The 15,338-nt window shown below is 48.8% G+C and overlaps 1 protein-coding gene across 7 annotated transcripts in view; it reads right to left on the bottom strand.

Annotated features, from left to right (window-relative positions):
• Nucleotides 1–15,338, bottom strand: part of OSBPL3 (oxysterol binding protein like 3) — a 155,143-nt gene that overhangs the window by 18,332 nt on the left and 121,473 nt on the right. For all 7 annotated transcript variants that reach the window (XM_040964648.1, XM_040964651.1, XM_040964650.1 and 4 more), the window contains 4 exons: nucleotides 14,136–14,270; nucleotides 13,152–13,245; nucleotides 10,086–10,336; nucleotides 7,967–8,104 (listed from right to left, as the gene is read on the bottom strand). In XM_040964648.1, coding sequence (XP_040820582.1) covers nucleotides 7,967–8,104; nucleotides 10,086–10,336; nucleotides 13,152–13,245; nucleotides 14,136–14,270 — 618 coding nt within the window. The remainder of the gene's footprint in view (nucleotides 1–7,966; nucleotides 8,105–10,085; nucleotides 10,337–13,151; nucleotides 13,246–14,135; nucleotides 14,271–15,338) is intronic.

The raw sequence follows: 15,338 nt of genomic DNA, 5'->3' as shown, positions 1-15,338 counted from the left end.
CCTCAGCACAGTTTCGCACCCTTTGCATGGACGCTCAACCACCCCACTAAGAGTTCTGTAACCGACTGAGGCATTGTTGTTTGCCCCTGTGAGACGGTTTTTGAAACCAATGTGAGCTTGGGAGTTAAGGCTGCTGACAACGTCTTGGTGAGTGAGCCTTTAGCAATTGACACACAAGAGTACAATTGGGTCCATGCCACTTCTGGACACCTTATTGTGTGCTTAACTATTGCCTCAGAATCTGGCCCAGACATGTAGTGCATTTTCTGGGAAAGGGCTTCATTAGTATCCTAAAAATTAATGAGAGTGATGGGAGTATGAGCTGAAACTGCTATGGCGATACAGTTACTGTGACCTTAAAGGCTAGCCTGTCTTTGCAATTGCTTTGGAACATGAGGAATATATCTGTTTTAGCTGCTTTTATAATTTTTGGCTACAGGAACTAAAGGATATTTTAATTTTATAGAGATATGCTTTTAATTATTGTTTGGTAGTTTATGGATTGTAGAGCCTATGGCTGTGGGGGGATTTAATATTTGAAACTTTTGTGTTGGATCTTTTTTCCTTGAGACATTTTTTTTTTTCTATTACGTGATAGATTAAGATGTGACGATTAAGATGTGACCATATGTTCCCTGGCCTTGGAGTCCTACCTGTCATCCAATGGCTACTACTTAAGAATGAATAATGGCTTGCTTTGAAGAAATACGGTAAAACTTACAGAATTATCTTTAAGAGCACCAGGAGAAAGTACTTATCAGACTACTTTTAAGCAACAAAAACTCTCCCGCTGGCCCAGTAGATTTCACTCTTGAACACTGTGCCCCAAAAGTCTAGTCTTCTAACAAATCACCCACAGGAGATCAAGCCCAGGTAATCTTGGGGTGCTGATGTCATGGTACAGCACATTCAGTCACTGTTTGGGCTGTCAGCATCCCATTCAGAGTCGCAGCTACTCTGCTTCCAAGTTACCTTTGTGCCCAAGCACCTGGGAAGGCAGTAGGTGATGGCCCAAGCACCTCGGCCTATACCACCCACATGGGAAATGGGGATGGAGTTTCTGGCTCCTGGCTTTGGCCCATGCCAGCTTGGACAAGTAGAGACAAAGATCTCAGTTAAGTGGGTACCTTTCATGTTACTCCACGAACTTACGCCTAACCACTTAGAGAGATTTCCTACCACCAAATGAGGATCTTTCTACCCTCCTCTCCACCCCACCAGCTCTCCTTGAAAACAACAGAGCTGACGTCTGACCCGTGGGATCACATACAATGAAACCTGGGCAAGACAACCCCCACCCATGGTGAAGCGAGAGAGGAGCCATGCAACACCACCCTCCCCCACAATGTAGACAGACTTCCTGATGGCTTATTATCAAGTGGATTGCAGTCACAGCCAAGGAACACTGCAAGGAACATTCCAGCTTCCATCAGCATCTGTACAGGTGTAGACCTGTATAAACAGCCAAGTGAAAGCAGACATGTAACAAACAAGCACTTGTCTGACATTAGGAATAAAAACGCTGCCCATGTGGATTAAAAGAGGCCCTGGGAGACCATAAAGGATGTAACGCGTCCCCCAAGATACACCCCCACCCTTTACAGAACCACGGAGCTGAATCAATGCATTGGTGCTTAATCCAGTGCTTCTACACATGCGCCAGAGATGTTTTCAAAAGGCGTAAAGCTCAGCATTGCAATATCAGCGCTTTTGCTTATTTCGTCACTTACTCCCCAGCATGGTCACAGGATTTACAAAACCATCCAGAGAACCTGAACAAGTGGCCTCATCTGCCCTGGATGCTCATTTCCTTACGACAGCTACTCATTCAGGAAGCATTTCTTGGTCGACATCCACAGTCACATGGGCCTCAAGGAAGCAGGGTGACCAACTGTCCTACCAACCTGACTCCAAACCGTGCAGTGTCACCTGCTGGCTTACAGCCTATCACAGGCTTCACAAGCCCTCCAAGTCTGTTACTCCATCTGTGAAATGGGTACAGTAATTCTGTCATGTCTAATCATTAAAGGTAACATAAGGCATCCAAACCAAAGTCTGAATTTTCTTTACGAATATATTTCTTATTAGTTTTCCTGGGAACTATGTGTCTGCATCCACCTTATTTTTATACACTCAGACACAGGGGCTCTGTCTAGCTATGAACCTGCCTTACACCGCAGTTAATGAGTGTCATGGGCAGCAGGGAAACCCAGGCCCCCATCTCTCACGTCCCCTGCGGGCTGTCCCAGCAGCCTGCTCGAAGCTGCTCTCAAAAACCCCGTCCCTCCCTAGAGCATCACGGAGGTGTGTGCTCACGGACATTCAGAAACACCTTTGCAATCTGCTGCCAACCACTTGAAGTCCATCTCTATGTAAGATGAGGTCCAAGTACTCCCGCTGGCTTTGAGATGTGATGCTCCCAACACCTGCTCTGCACACCTTCTCTAGCTTGTGGCCTTCAACTGGATGTCCACCAAATGGAACATCTTACATTTGGACTTTGAGTAGCTAGAATGCCATCGCCAGGGACGATTCCTGGTAAGAGGTTGGCTCTCTGCTGAGAGCAGTCTGTCTCCTAGCAGAGGTCCCCTCCACCCCCACACACAAGCCCAAGCTGTCTTCACAAACATGGGATTGGGCCGAGTATGTTCTTACCACATCCGAGCCCAGGAAGGAAAAGGGCAGTGCATGCACTGCAGTGTACAGGACCCGGCCCTGCAGCAGCTGCTGTGTTGCCTGCTGCATGAACCTGATCTCCACTGCTGCTTAGCCTCCTGTTCCCTTCCTTTCCCCAGGACAGAAGTGCCTGGCTCTCCAAGCACCCACCCAATCAGCATGGATGGTTTTACCATGCAAGCACTGCCACGGTGAGACAAGTACATTTCCTTTACCAAGCAGCCACATGTTTCCCCTGGTGGCGGGGGTTAAGCATTCTCATCAATCACCGTTTATTTCACCATTTATCCAATCAGCTAATTACACATTATGAAGATGATCAAGGAGAGAAACAGCTAGAAGAAGGATGCTTTCCAATATGTGGACATCTTGTAAGCTTTTCCTTTTGCTTCTGTTTAAAACAATCATCGGGCAGGTGGGTGGACAGCTAGAGAGACAGAGAGCAGCCGACAAGTGTATCACAGTGGCCTGGGCCAGGAGGCCAGTGCCAGCCAGGGTGACAGTGAAAAAGGGCTGGCTATGGAAGCAAGGCTTGTGACAGGAGACCCGCGGTATGCTGATAAATTGGATCTGCACCACGAAGGACAGACGAGGCCAAGGTTACCAGCCTGGCAGCAGGGAGCATGAGGTTGACAACGATTCTTCATCTGTTTAGAATTAATCACTAGATTAAATATATGCCTTCTTATAAAAATAAAACACATTTATGAAGTGATGGCTCAGTCTAGAAACATGGAAAACCATAAGGCAATGGTGTAGCTGCCTTGAATTTGATGAACTGGTTTTCAAAGATTTGTTACTGATTTGAAGGGCTGAGTGCTAGGGGTTTTGTTTTTGTTTTAATCCTTTATTTTTCATGGTACAGTTCCCAAGGCTCAGGGATCTCCCCTTGCACCTTACACCCCTACCCTCTACTATTTCCCCCTATGTTGTAACAACAGCTTAGTCCTTCAATAACAGTCACAAACGCATCATTCTGCTATTCAAGTGTATCCTGACATTGTAGGTATAGACAATGGTATAAAGTCCAGCTCTCTATTGTCAAGATACATTAAACAGTTTTATTGGGAGCCTGGCTTTTATTCAGAAGTAGAGATGCACACTGCAGTGTATCCCCACTACTTGGTAGACTTTCCTCCATTATGTAGTTTCTCTAGATAAACAGAATTTTATTTGAACAGCTGAAACCTGCTCTTGGCTCACACCTTTTGAAGAGGTGCCGTTTTCAACTGTTACTAAACAACCCTGCCCTCTAGCAGATAAAAGAACTATTCAGAGAAGTGACAGGGCTGTGCTGATTGGGTGTGGCACCTCTAAGTCCATCCAGGAACAATTGTTCTGAGTTCTCCAAATGAGTAACAGAGCAGGAAGGAGTGCGGGCTTGTGGGCCAGGAGAACAAACACTTCACTGTCACCATTCCCATCTAGTAACTTCTCAAAAACATACCCAACTTTCCTGACAGTCTCTCAGCAGCATGCAGTAGGGTGGGTGAATGCACAAAAACAACTTGGGCGATAATCAGGATAACTGAAAAATGACATAACTAGAGAAAATATCTTAGAAAAATAATCTGACAATGAGAGAGGAAGGAGAGAGAGAGGAAGCATTTCCATCTGCTCGTTCATTCTCTGCAGTGGCCGGGACTTGGCCAGGTCAAAACCAGGGACTTAAGCCAGGGACTCAATCTAGGCCTTAACCATGTGGGGCAGGGACCCAACCACTTGAGCCAATACCTGCTGGTTCCAAGAGGCTCTGTACAATGGAGGGAAGTTTGGATCAGGAGACTGAGCCAGGAATCAAACCCAGGTACCCTGAGAAGGCACAGGGTGTCTCCCCCACAGGGTCAAACATGGGCCCTGGGAGAGGAACTGTTAGGCTGTAGCTTATGACACCCAACCTTCCCCAAAGGTACTAAAGGCACAACATCGCAGTGGCTGGATTCTCTCCCTGCAGGCATCAAGATCCCACAAGGACACTGGTTCAAATCTCAGCTGTCCTACTTCCCTTACAGATCCCTGCTTGTGGTCTGGCAGAGCAGTGGAGGATGGTTCAAGGCCTTGGGACCCTGCACCTGCTGGGAGACCTGGAAGAAGCTCCTGGCTCTTGTCTTCAGCTCAGCTCAGCTTCAGCTATTGCAGCTACTTGGGGAGTGAACCAATGGATGATAGAGCTTTCTCTCTGTTTTTCCTTCTCTGTGTAAATCTGCCTTTCCATTACAAATAAAGAAACTTTATACACACACACACACAATGGTACTCTGTAGCACAGCTGACTAAATAAGCTATCTAATCCTGGGCTTCAGCTCCCCTGGGCAGCAGGGGAGAGGCCAGGGAAAGGCTGGCAAACAGAGACTGGGCACCTGCCCAGTGAGTAGGGATCCATGCCCCCTTCCTTCCTGAATGCCCCTCCTCTGGGCTTCTTTACACAGCAGCACACAGAAAGCTGTCCCAGCCAGGGGCGGGTGACAATGAAGGCCAGGAATGTGACCTTACCCGCCTTGAAGAAAGAAACAACCATTACTTAGCAAATCACAGCAGGGCAATCTGGAAAACTCAGTAGAAAAGCCAAGTTGTTTCTGGTGGGTGCTTTTTTTCCCCTCCAGTTCTTTACAGTAAAGATAGTTTTTTTTCTATCTACAGAGAAAAGAATGCACAAGTAGCAATTTGGGGGTCCTGCCCAGGTGACCACCTCCGTCTCCATGCCCACGGCAGTCAGGCATTGCTCACACTGTCTCCAGGGAGGCTGGCTGTTGCCCGGGCTGAGGTATAAGCAGCTACCTGGCAGGTACTGGCAAGCACGGGCGCGAAGCCGAGCGGAAAGCCTGGCACCCTCTCCAGGCGGTCACAGGTGAGGTGGCATGTAGGTCAGGAGAGGGAAAGAGGATGGGGATGAGCTCATCTATACTCTGCTGGCCACAAAAGGAAGTCCTGGTCCAAAGCTGTCCCCGGGGCAGGGGTGGTCAGGGTCAGGGACAAGCCACCAGCTGCATCCTCTTCCCAATGTGCCCCTCTTCCCATTCTAATCCAGCCGCCATGCCAGCCAAAGTCTTGTGGTGCCCACGGCAGGTCTGGTTGTCATCACCAATGCCTCTCCACATCAAGTCTAGGTAGGTTAAGCACTGGATAGGCATGCTGGGCTGTGTGAACACGGCCCAGAGAAGGAGCTTTCTCTGGGATCGGGTGGGTTGACAGGGCCGCTCATCGGACGCCCCGGGGCTGAATTCCAGGCAGATGAAGAGCTGACTGTGAGCTGCCAGGGCATGAGCAGCCTGCGGAGCCTGCCCCCGAGGGCCTCCGGGCAGCCTTGTACACAAGACAGGCCGTCAGAGTGAGAGGAAGAGATGCCCACAAAGGTTGGAACAGGGAGGGGACCAAGGCTGGGAGCTGGTAACCTAAGGTGGGTCTTTCCGGGGTGGCGGGAATCCAGCCACCCACGCCATCCTCTGCCGCCTCCCAGGCTGTACAACAGCAGGATGCTGAAGTCGCCCCTTAAAAGCAATTCTCAGGTTCCCCCTAAATCTAAGTGACTAAACCCATCAGCCTGCTACTTCAGTTACAAACCAAGCCCCATCATTCCTGATTTATACAGAAACCACGGAAGGTGAGGTTCAAGGGCCTCCCCTTGGCTCACAGCAGCTCCTCCTGCCCTGTGAGCTCTGATGCGCAGCTATTCTTGGCATATATGTCTATTTTCTTTCACAAGAGTACATATAATGCCATGGAAACCAAATTCTATTTTCATGTATTCCATTTCAGGTTTGGTATTTAAATAACCCAGCAGAATTTTGAATCAGATTATCCTTCCCTTTTAGCCACAGCTTCAACCCCCCCAAGCTGCTCAGTAGTGGTGTTTCTCACTTTAGCTTCCAACCGAAAAGCCACTGACATTGTGCAGCGGGCTCTCAGTCCTACGCCTTTTCCTTTGAGTTCTGGAGAAGCCTGTGTGTCATGCCAGTGTCATGTTCACACACGGTCAGTCCCCCTTCTCCTGCAAACCCACTGAGGCAACAGGCAACAAGACAGCTGCACAGCCCTTTCTCTCAGGATCCCAACAGTGGGAAGGAGAGGAACCCGGCACAGCAAGGATGCTCAGGGCTCCTCCCCAGTAGGGACCCACAGAGGGCGGGCACGCTCAGTGGCCATCCTCAGGAGAGAGAGGTTATTTCCTCTTCCCAGGGTGGATGCACTGCAGTGTAGCTAAACAATTCCTTATCAGCACATAACACTGGGTGTCTCCCACAGGCCAGCCGTAAACCCAGCTGTCAGGCGTCCAGCACGTGTCTGTGACATTTGGTGGAACAGATGCTGCTGTGGGTGCCCTGCTGACCTCACTCAGTCATCCGAGAGCCACTGGAGGTGCCCACAACGACTACCGCTGTCCCTTTACAGAGGAACCCAAAGCGTAGGGAAGTTTAATAATTTGCCCTGGCTCAAGCCGCTGGTAAGAGGTGGAGCCAACATGTGAGGCCAGGCTGCCTCTCTTTATTTGTTGATCTGAGAGTCAGACCAACAGGGAGAGTTCCTATCTGCTGGTTCTGTCTCCAAATGCCTGCAGTGGCTGTGGAGGCTGGGCTGGGAACCTCCCCTCTGCTGCCTCCCAAGGCTTGCATGAGCCCAAAGCTTCAAGCAGGAGAAGAGGCAAGCACCTAACACAGACACTCCGGGACAGGATGCAGGTAGGGGATCCCACCTCCTCCGGCACCTGAACGTTCTTCTGTGCTGATATTCCTGCATGACTACTTAAGTGCGGTGTACAATCACCGTTACAGGAAGTCAGGATGCCTGTCTGGCTGTCTCAATTCCCACACCGGTATCGCAGCAGCCAGCAGGCCAGGTACATGGCAGCTCTTCAATCAATAGCCTATTGGCTTGAATAAATAACTACATGAATGACCAATTCCTATTAAAACTAAGACTAAGGCATTTGCTTGCTGGAGGTTATGGCGATGGGGCCATGAGGCTCTGCAACGCTGATGTCAGCAGCCTGGGGGCTCATGGGAAAGTCTCTAGCACAGTGGGGGGCTCATGCCGCGCTCCGACAGTTCCCTAGAACAAGGCTGCAGTGTCGGTGTGCGCATGCTCCCTGTGGGATCCGGTGTCCTTCCCGCCCAGGGGTTCCGGCTGCGTTTCAGGTGAAGGGAAATGATTTCCTTTCTCCTTCTGGTTAAGAGCAGTGTCTGGACCTCGCTTGCCCTGAAGGCACGAAGTGTAGAAAATACACATTTCCCAGCACAGTTAATGGGTGCGGGAAGAATGGCAACTCCTCCCAACAAACAGGGCGCGCACCCACCTGCTCCGAAAAGAAGCGGAAGCCTTTGTCCTCGCGAATACACTCGTAGGTTTCTCCCAGAACTGGGTTGAAAGGCTTGCTCCCAGCCCGGAAGTAGCTGGACGCGTAGGCTGACACGGCAAAGGCGGCCACGTACACCTGCAGGCGGGAAGGAAAGAACTCGGTGAGTTTTGTCACCCCTAAGTCTATTTTTCACAAAGAAACAGACAAAATAAAACCCCGATTTCTCTCTGAATAGTTTTAGCTCAGAAATTCAAACGTAGACTAATTCTTGGCTCACAGAAAACTCAACCAACACGGGTCAAAACAATATTCACTGGTGTCCAGAAAGAAAGGAGCCAAATGGTCTAGTTTATCTGATACCCAAGAGCTGGAAGATGCTTTAAGATGCCGACAGGTGAAAGATGAGTGCCATTGCTTTCCTTCAAACCATTTCAGCTCAGCCGCTAATTCAAAGCCTCACAGTATCTGCGAATCTCAACTGTGGCCTTTGGGGATGAGGGGGAGGAAGAGCATTCTTTCACAACAGCCTGAAGCAGGGAACCCCCTCCAGATCTCCACAGTGGGTGCAGGCACCTGCACTCTTGGCCTGCCCTCTGCAGCCTTCCCAGCTCCCTCAGCAGAGAGCTGAGCCCAAAGCGGTGGAGCAGCTAGGGCTACGCATAACACTGGCTGCTGGAAACCTCAGTATGTTTTTCCATTCTCCCTCTCAATGAGACATATCACAATTCCACTTTTTTTTTTTTTAAGCCATAAAGGTAGTGACAGCAGACTGGCCTTTCTAAAACAGAGTGGCAACGTTTTTTCTTCTCAGCCCATTTCCTGACATTTTATGCTGAGAAGTTGCAGCAAACGTTCGCTGCTCACAGAACCCCCTCTGCTAGTCTCCTGCCAAGTGTCCATGTCATCGCACATAGCGGAGCCTGCCTCCCCACTTCCTGCCATGGGCGGCTCTGCAGTGGCTGGGCATAGGCTAACACAAGCCAACACCCTGTACCCATCCCGCCGTGCTAACTGCACCTGCTCCTCGCTCTGCTTGCGCGTGGAACCTGGTAGGTGAGAGGTTTGTCCAGATGCAAGGCTGAGTCAATTGGCCCCACGGCTTAAACTACCAACAACTGGCGAAAGGAGCTGGTGCCACCCGGGATGCTGAGGGGAGAAGGGAGCCCGCCCTGGGCAGGGAGAATTCAGCACGTTTTTCGGTGCTGGTGACACATCATTACCTGACTGGCAGAAGAGCCAACACAACCCTCACTGGTTAAGTCTGCTGCCGGGAAGTGAAGTCTTTGGCAGTCCTCCGCCCCAGCACCATCACCTCAACAAACTATGGGTCCCCAAATTACTCTAAGAATGGAACACCTCAAGGAATTCCTTCAACTTCCAGGACTGTCAGTTTCTTTAATAAAATTTAAAAAATAGAGTTATCACCAGTGCTGACTTGTAACACTCGACTTAGATGTGGCCTTTTTTTCCCAGCAGAAATCCTTTGAGGAAAAATTAGATTTAAAGACACAGAGCTTAGGGGCCAGTGCAGTAGCATAGCATGCTAATCCTCCACCTGTGGCACCAGCATTCCATTTGGGTGCTGGTTTGAGTCTTGCTCCACTTCCGATCCAGCTCCCCGCTAAAGGACTGAGAGAGCAGTAGAAGATGGCCCAGGTTCTTGGGCCCTGCACTCATGTAGGAGACTCGGAGAAAGCTCAGATCAGCTCAGTTACTGCAATTGTGGTCATTTCGGGAGGGAATCAGTGGATGAAAAACATCCCTCTCTGTCTCTGCTCTCTTTATAACTCTTCCTTTCAAATAAAAATAAATAAATCTTAAAAATAAAAACAAAAAGTGAAAAAGCAGCCAGCCTAAGGATGTTTTTCCGGCAGGGTGGGGTGGTGGAATGCTTGTGGTGAAGTGGCCATGTCCCCACTCAGCGGGACGCCCCCCAGGCACGGCTGGCCACAGGCAAGTGTTCCCACCCCTCACCCCTGGTGACAACACTGACCAGGAAACACAGGCCCCGGGTGACCAGAAGTCTCTGTGCAATGATCCTGTCCACAGAGCCATGAATGCAGAGGTGGGCTGGGGGGAAGCCATGGGGCCCCAGGGACGCATACGGGTGCCTCACCATCCTCTCCCGGGCACTGGGCGTCTGGGCGGCCTTGTCCAGGAGCTCGCTGTACTCGAGCTCCTCACAGAGCCGCTGCAGCGTGTTCAGGGGCTCGTTCAGCTCCACGGGCATGGCCACCTTGGACAGGTCCTTGCCGATGTTGTTCCTCAGAATGTTCCACAGGCTGACGCTGCTGGAGCTGGGGCACGGTGCCGGCAGGCGAGTCCTTCGCTGGGACTTCACCTCCCCATGCTCGCTGAGAACGGGCCCTGCAAGGCAAACAGGCCCCGTGAACCACATGGCTTCCCACCTCATTCTAGCATTATCTGTGGAATCCACAGCTTAAACTTGGCACAGCCAGCAGGTGACCTGACCGCTCGACTTAGCCACCCACAGCACGGGCCCAAGTCAGAAGGAGAAGCATTCCGGACAGTTCAAGGTCAAATGCCACAGGAATAACTCACCGGTTCACTCACGGGGGCCATTTAGGCTTTCCTTTGCATTTATTTTTGTTGTTTTTATTTGAAAGGCAGAGTTACAGAGAGAGAAGGATAGTCTTCCACCTGTTGGTTAACTTCTCAAATGGCTGCAAAGCTCAAGCGGGGCTGTTCTGAAACCAGGAGCTTCATTTTCATTTTTTCTCCTCCTGGGTGCAGAGGGTCCAAGGACTTGGGTCACCCTCTGCTGTTTACCCAGGCCAAAGGCAGGGAACCAGACGGGAAGTAGAGCAGCTGGAACTCAAACTCGTGTCCATATGGGATGCCACCTTGCTACACTGTGCCAGTCCCTTGGGTTTTTACTTCGAAGTTAATTCTTCATAGTTCATATATGCTTAAGACAAAACTGCAAATTGTATTTCTATGCCTACAACAGGGGACTACTTATAAAGACTTAAAAACTTTTAAAGGTTAAATTCTGGGGGTGGGGGGGAGGGGGCAGTGTGGTGGCGTAGTATGCTAAACCTCTGCCTGTGGTGCCAGCATCTCTGTGGTTTGAAACTTGGCTGCTCAACTTTCAAACCAGTTCCCTGCTTATGGCCTGGGAAAGTAGAAGAAAATGGCCCAAGTCCATGAGACCCTGCACCCATGTGGGAGACCAGGAAGAAATTCCTGGCTCCACCCCAGCTGTCGTGTCCATTTGAGGCGTGAACCTACAAGTGAATGATCTCTCTGTCTCTCCTCTGTCTCTGTAACTCTGTCTTTCCAATAAAGATAAACACATCTTCATAAAAGCATCAAATTCTGATTAAAAACTTTTAACGGAGAGTAGTACTGATGTTTAGAAATCCATTCCTCCTCAGAGAATGTTGTCTGTAAACCACTGGATGACACCCATTTCCAGGATTCAAACTCAGACAAAGACAAAGCTGAGAGCTGCCCGGAGTTTGTTCCAGCAAAGGCCACACCGGTCAGTATCGCAGCAAAATGGAGGGAGAGGGATGGAGCCCTAAGTCTTGGCGCATGTTTCCAGCTGACTACAATCCAGCATAGCCATGGTCTCCAGGTCTGGGCCATGTTTGTTCTTCCCGATTTTGGCCTCTGATCCCCCCAATTCACTTCTGCACCCCCTTGACTCCTTCTGAGTCTTCCCTCACTCAGAGCGGGAGCGCCACACAGCATGTGTGCTGCTCGCCAGGGGAGGAACTGCTGTTTCATCATTTCTTGCACTTTGCCTCGTTTTGCTAAAAAGACAAGTAGTGCATGATCTTTCTTCTGTATTCCTGGCTTTCTCCTGTGAACCTACTGGCTTTGATGCTCTTCCATCCAGGGGTACATCTTTGTAGGAACAAAGCAATCAAAACACAGCACATGATAAGCATCTTCTAGCAGGTTCAATGCTATGAGCTTGTTTCTCCAGCTGATGGGAAAATGACCTGCTATTTTCTATGTTGCAGTCTCCAGGAGGGGACATGTCATGATCCAGCGTCATTCATCATCATGGCTCACATCTAATGATTGAGCTGGGAAACCCTGAAATATCAAGAATTCCCTGGTCCCTGTCCTCCAGATATGAAAACAGGCTGTGAGTATCTAGTACCCATGACAGACAGACTTAGAGGCTTTCACGCACACGAAGCATCAAGACTCGGAGAATTTGATGCTACAAATCCACTTGCAGAGAACTGTCCAATTGGAAGAACCTTTATAAAAGTAACTGCTTGACTACGTTCAGCCTGCTCCCAGAAGTCTTCATCAGAGCTATCTGATATCAGGTAGACACTTCAAGTGCCCCACAATCCAAGCCAGCAAAAGGAAATACTTTGCCTGGCCATCAATTTCTCTTTGGAAATCAACAAACATTAGCAGGGTCCAGTGCAAGGGCCAAAAGGCTAAACCCTTGCCTTGTATGAGCCAGGATCCCACATTAGCATTGTTCATCCCCTGGCTGCTCCACTTCTCATCCAGCTCCCTGCTTGTGGCCTGGGAAAGTAGTACAGGAAGCCCCAAAGCCTTGGGACCCTGCACCTGCGTGGGAGACCAGGAAGAAGCTCCTGGGTCTTGGCTTCAGATCGGCTCAGATCCAACTCAGCTTTAGCCATTGCAGCCACTTGGGAAGTGAACCAGCAGATGGAAGATCTTTCTCTCTGTCTCTTCTTCTCTCTGTAGCTCTGCCTCTCCAATAAAAACAATACATATTAAAAAAATACTAACAGGACATCTTGAATGAAATGCCTTGAGGTGAGACAGATGTTTGTTACTTTCCAATGTGTTCTCTTAAAGAATCCAGATGTTCTTTATATATCACTGCCCTACCAGATACCTAAAATACTAACATGTTGGCAGAGGGTCTGGTGCCACAAGGTATGTTCGTTGTACTATTTTTATATTCATGATAGCCGGTTTACTCTCATTGTAAAAAACAACACATGCATGAGCAGACATATGTGGTTAAACGGAGACATCTTCCCACTGTGGATGTGATGTGACACTTCCAACCTGTGGTGTGATGACCACAGTGGGTAGGTGATGACCAGGCCTAAATTTTCTTCCGCAGTTCTGTGACTTGCACCATACCCTGTGTACCCAACCTACTAGGATTCCACAAAGATCCACACCTCCAGAAATCAGCTGGTCTCAAGCTTACCTAAGGTCTGCCTCTCGTTATCCAAATCATTGCTGATGTTGTCTACGGACAGATTGTCACTTAGGTCGCTGACATAGGAGTCATCATCAGAAATCTATGGGAGAGAAGAAATTACACACGTTAGGGTCAGGGTCTCAAAGAGGCAGATTTCCCTGACACCCTAACTCCAAGCGAGCCCACCTTGGAGTTCCTCAGTATAAATCTATAAGCATACCCTTAGCTGATATATTCAGAGGCTCACACGTTAAGCTGCCCAGGAAGTGTTCACTTGAGCAAATACCTGTTATTAAATGTCTTATACATTCCTGATGAGTTCTTCTGAGAAAAACAGCAAGTAAACCCAAGATTTCTACTACCATAAAAAAAAACAACTGCTATCAGTTCACTCTGCATTTTTACAAGTTATTAGTGTTTAGGTAGAAGGAGTTAGGGTTTGTCTTGGAATTGTGAAAAAAATCTATGGGAATTAACACACAAGCAAGGTTACTACTTTGATGCTTAAGGTGTAAAATCATCAGTACACATTTACACGCAGTCATGTTAACTAAGAAAAGTATGCTTTCTAAGCATCAATCAAACGTGATATTATTTGCTATTAGCTAATATGATAACCAAATTAAAATTATTCACATAATTATATATTCTAAATTAATACAGGGCAGATTCCATGATTTAAACAATGCATAAGCCAGTAGGTACTTTTGTTACCATGGAAACAGTTTATAACTAAGTAGGGAGAAGTTAGAATTATGAACCTGTACTAGGGAAGAAAAGTAAAACTAAAGTAAGAGAAATGAAGGGGCATCCAACACCTTCAACCTGTATTGCATTTTTCTTCTAGTATATCACATCATTTTGTGTTCGGGGGCTTGAGTGAAGAGAGGACCCTTCATACCTGACTGTGGAAAGGGGTCATGGAACAGATCAGTGAACCAAGAGACAGAAAAGACATCGGAGGCAGCTCAGTGCAAACAAAGCTCAAACCTCATTTTCTGAAGAGCTTGGAGACAGGAGAACTTCCTGAGCATCGAAGAACTCTGACAGAGAGTCGGTGATGGAGAGTCGGCTCTCATTAGACAGCTGATGAACCAGGGCCCGGTTCTCATCGCCAGAGTTTTCCTGATGGAGGAACCCAAGCAGAAAGGCAGGTATTTATACAGAGTCTCCACACAAGCAAATACACAGTTCAGCTGCATCATTCACAAGGTCGTGGGCCCATGCAGACAAGCCACTAGAAGCAGCTGTCAGCTCCACAGAGGAGGAGAAAAATGAAAATGAAAAGTGAAGGTCTCCCTAGCGGGGCACCTCACTTGCAGGCACTGCCACAAATCTCAAAGTAGGTTAGTCTCTGCTCCACCTAAAGGGAGGGACAGATTCCAGCACCCTGAGTCACATCCTCTCCTCTGCTGCTGCAGGAGGCTTATGTTTATCCTAAGATTTCCCCTGCGTTACGTTGAATGCACAATTCTTGCACAGCTAGGTGAGGGCAGAATAGCTTTCATGTGCCTCTCTGCACTTCTCAGAGGCCAACAGGCTGCTTGGGAGACGTTCCTTGACAAGCAGTGTGTTTTGCTCCAGAAGTGTCCCTGGTGGCAGATCATTCATTATTCATGCATGGATGAGTATATTCTCTTTGTCCCTCTCTTTCCACTGGCAACTTCTAAGGGCTGGGTGGGGGGAGGAATCCAGTTCTCTGAGCAAACTCTATACAACTGCCAGTGAATATGGTGGCTTTCTCATCTTGTCTGGTCCTCCATTCTCTACTCCTCTGAGACTTCACCTGTCCCCTGGGAAGCACCTAAAGACTTTGAGGATATGTTTGCTGTCAGGACAGCACATTTCACCTTGGCAGGTGAAAAACCCATTTAACTCAACAAACTGAGCTGAGTTGGTCTTAGAGGGATAGAATGATGAGCAAGATAACGGTTCTGACGTTAGTGTGAGTAAAGACCACAGCATAGCATCCATCAGAGCAAAGCCATGCAAGGGACTGGTTTTGATCATGGGTGTCACACACATGTGACACCTTACCTAGAACCTTGAGGAAAAGACTCAGGAGAAGGGGACTTGATTCCTTTGAGTCTGAGGGAAAACGTTATTCTCTGAGCTTGTGGCAGCTCCCCGACTGTTCCCCACAGGGTTGATAACAGCATCGCGGTTGACTCCGCAAGTGGGATGTATCTGACA

Source organism: Ochotona curzoniae, unplaced genomic scaffold, assembly GCF_017591425.1.
Source record: "Ochotona curzoniae isolate NIBS_2020 unplaced genomic scaffold, NIBS_Ocur_1.0 scaffold_3835, whole genome shotgun sequence".
Classification (NCBI taxonomy): Eukaryota; Metazoa; Chordata; class Mammalia; order Lagomorpha; family Ochotonidae; genus Ochotona; species Ochotona curzoniae.
The sequence above is the reverse complement of the archived record's forward strand: the minus strand, read 5'-3'. Positions and strand labels throughout refer to the sequence as shown.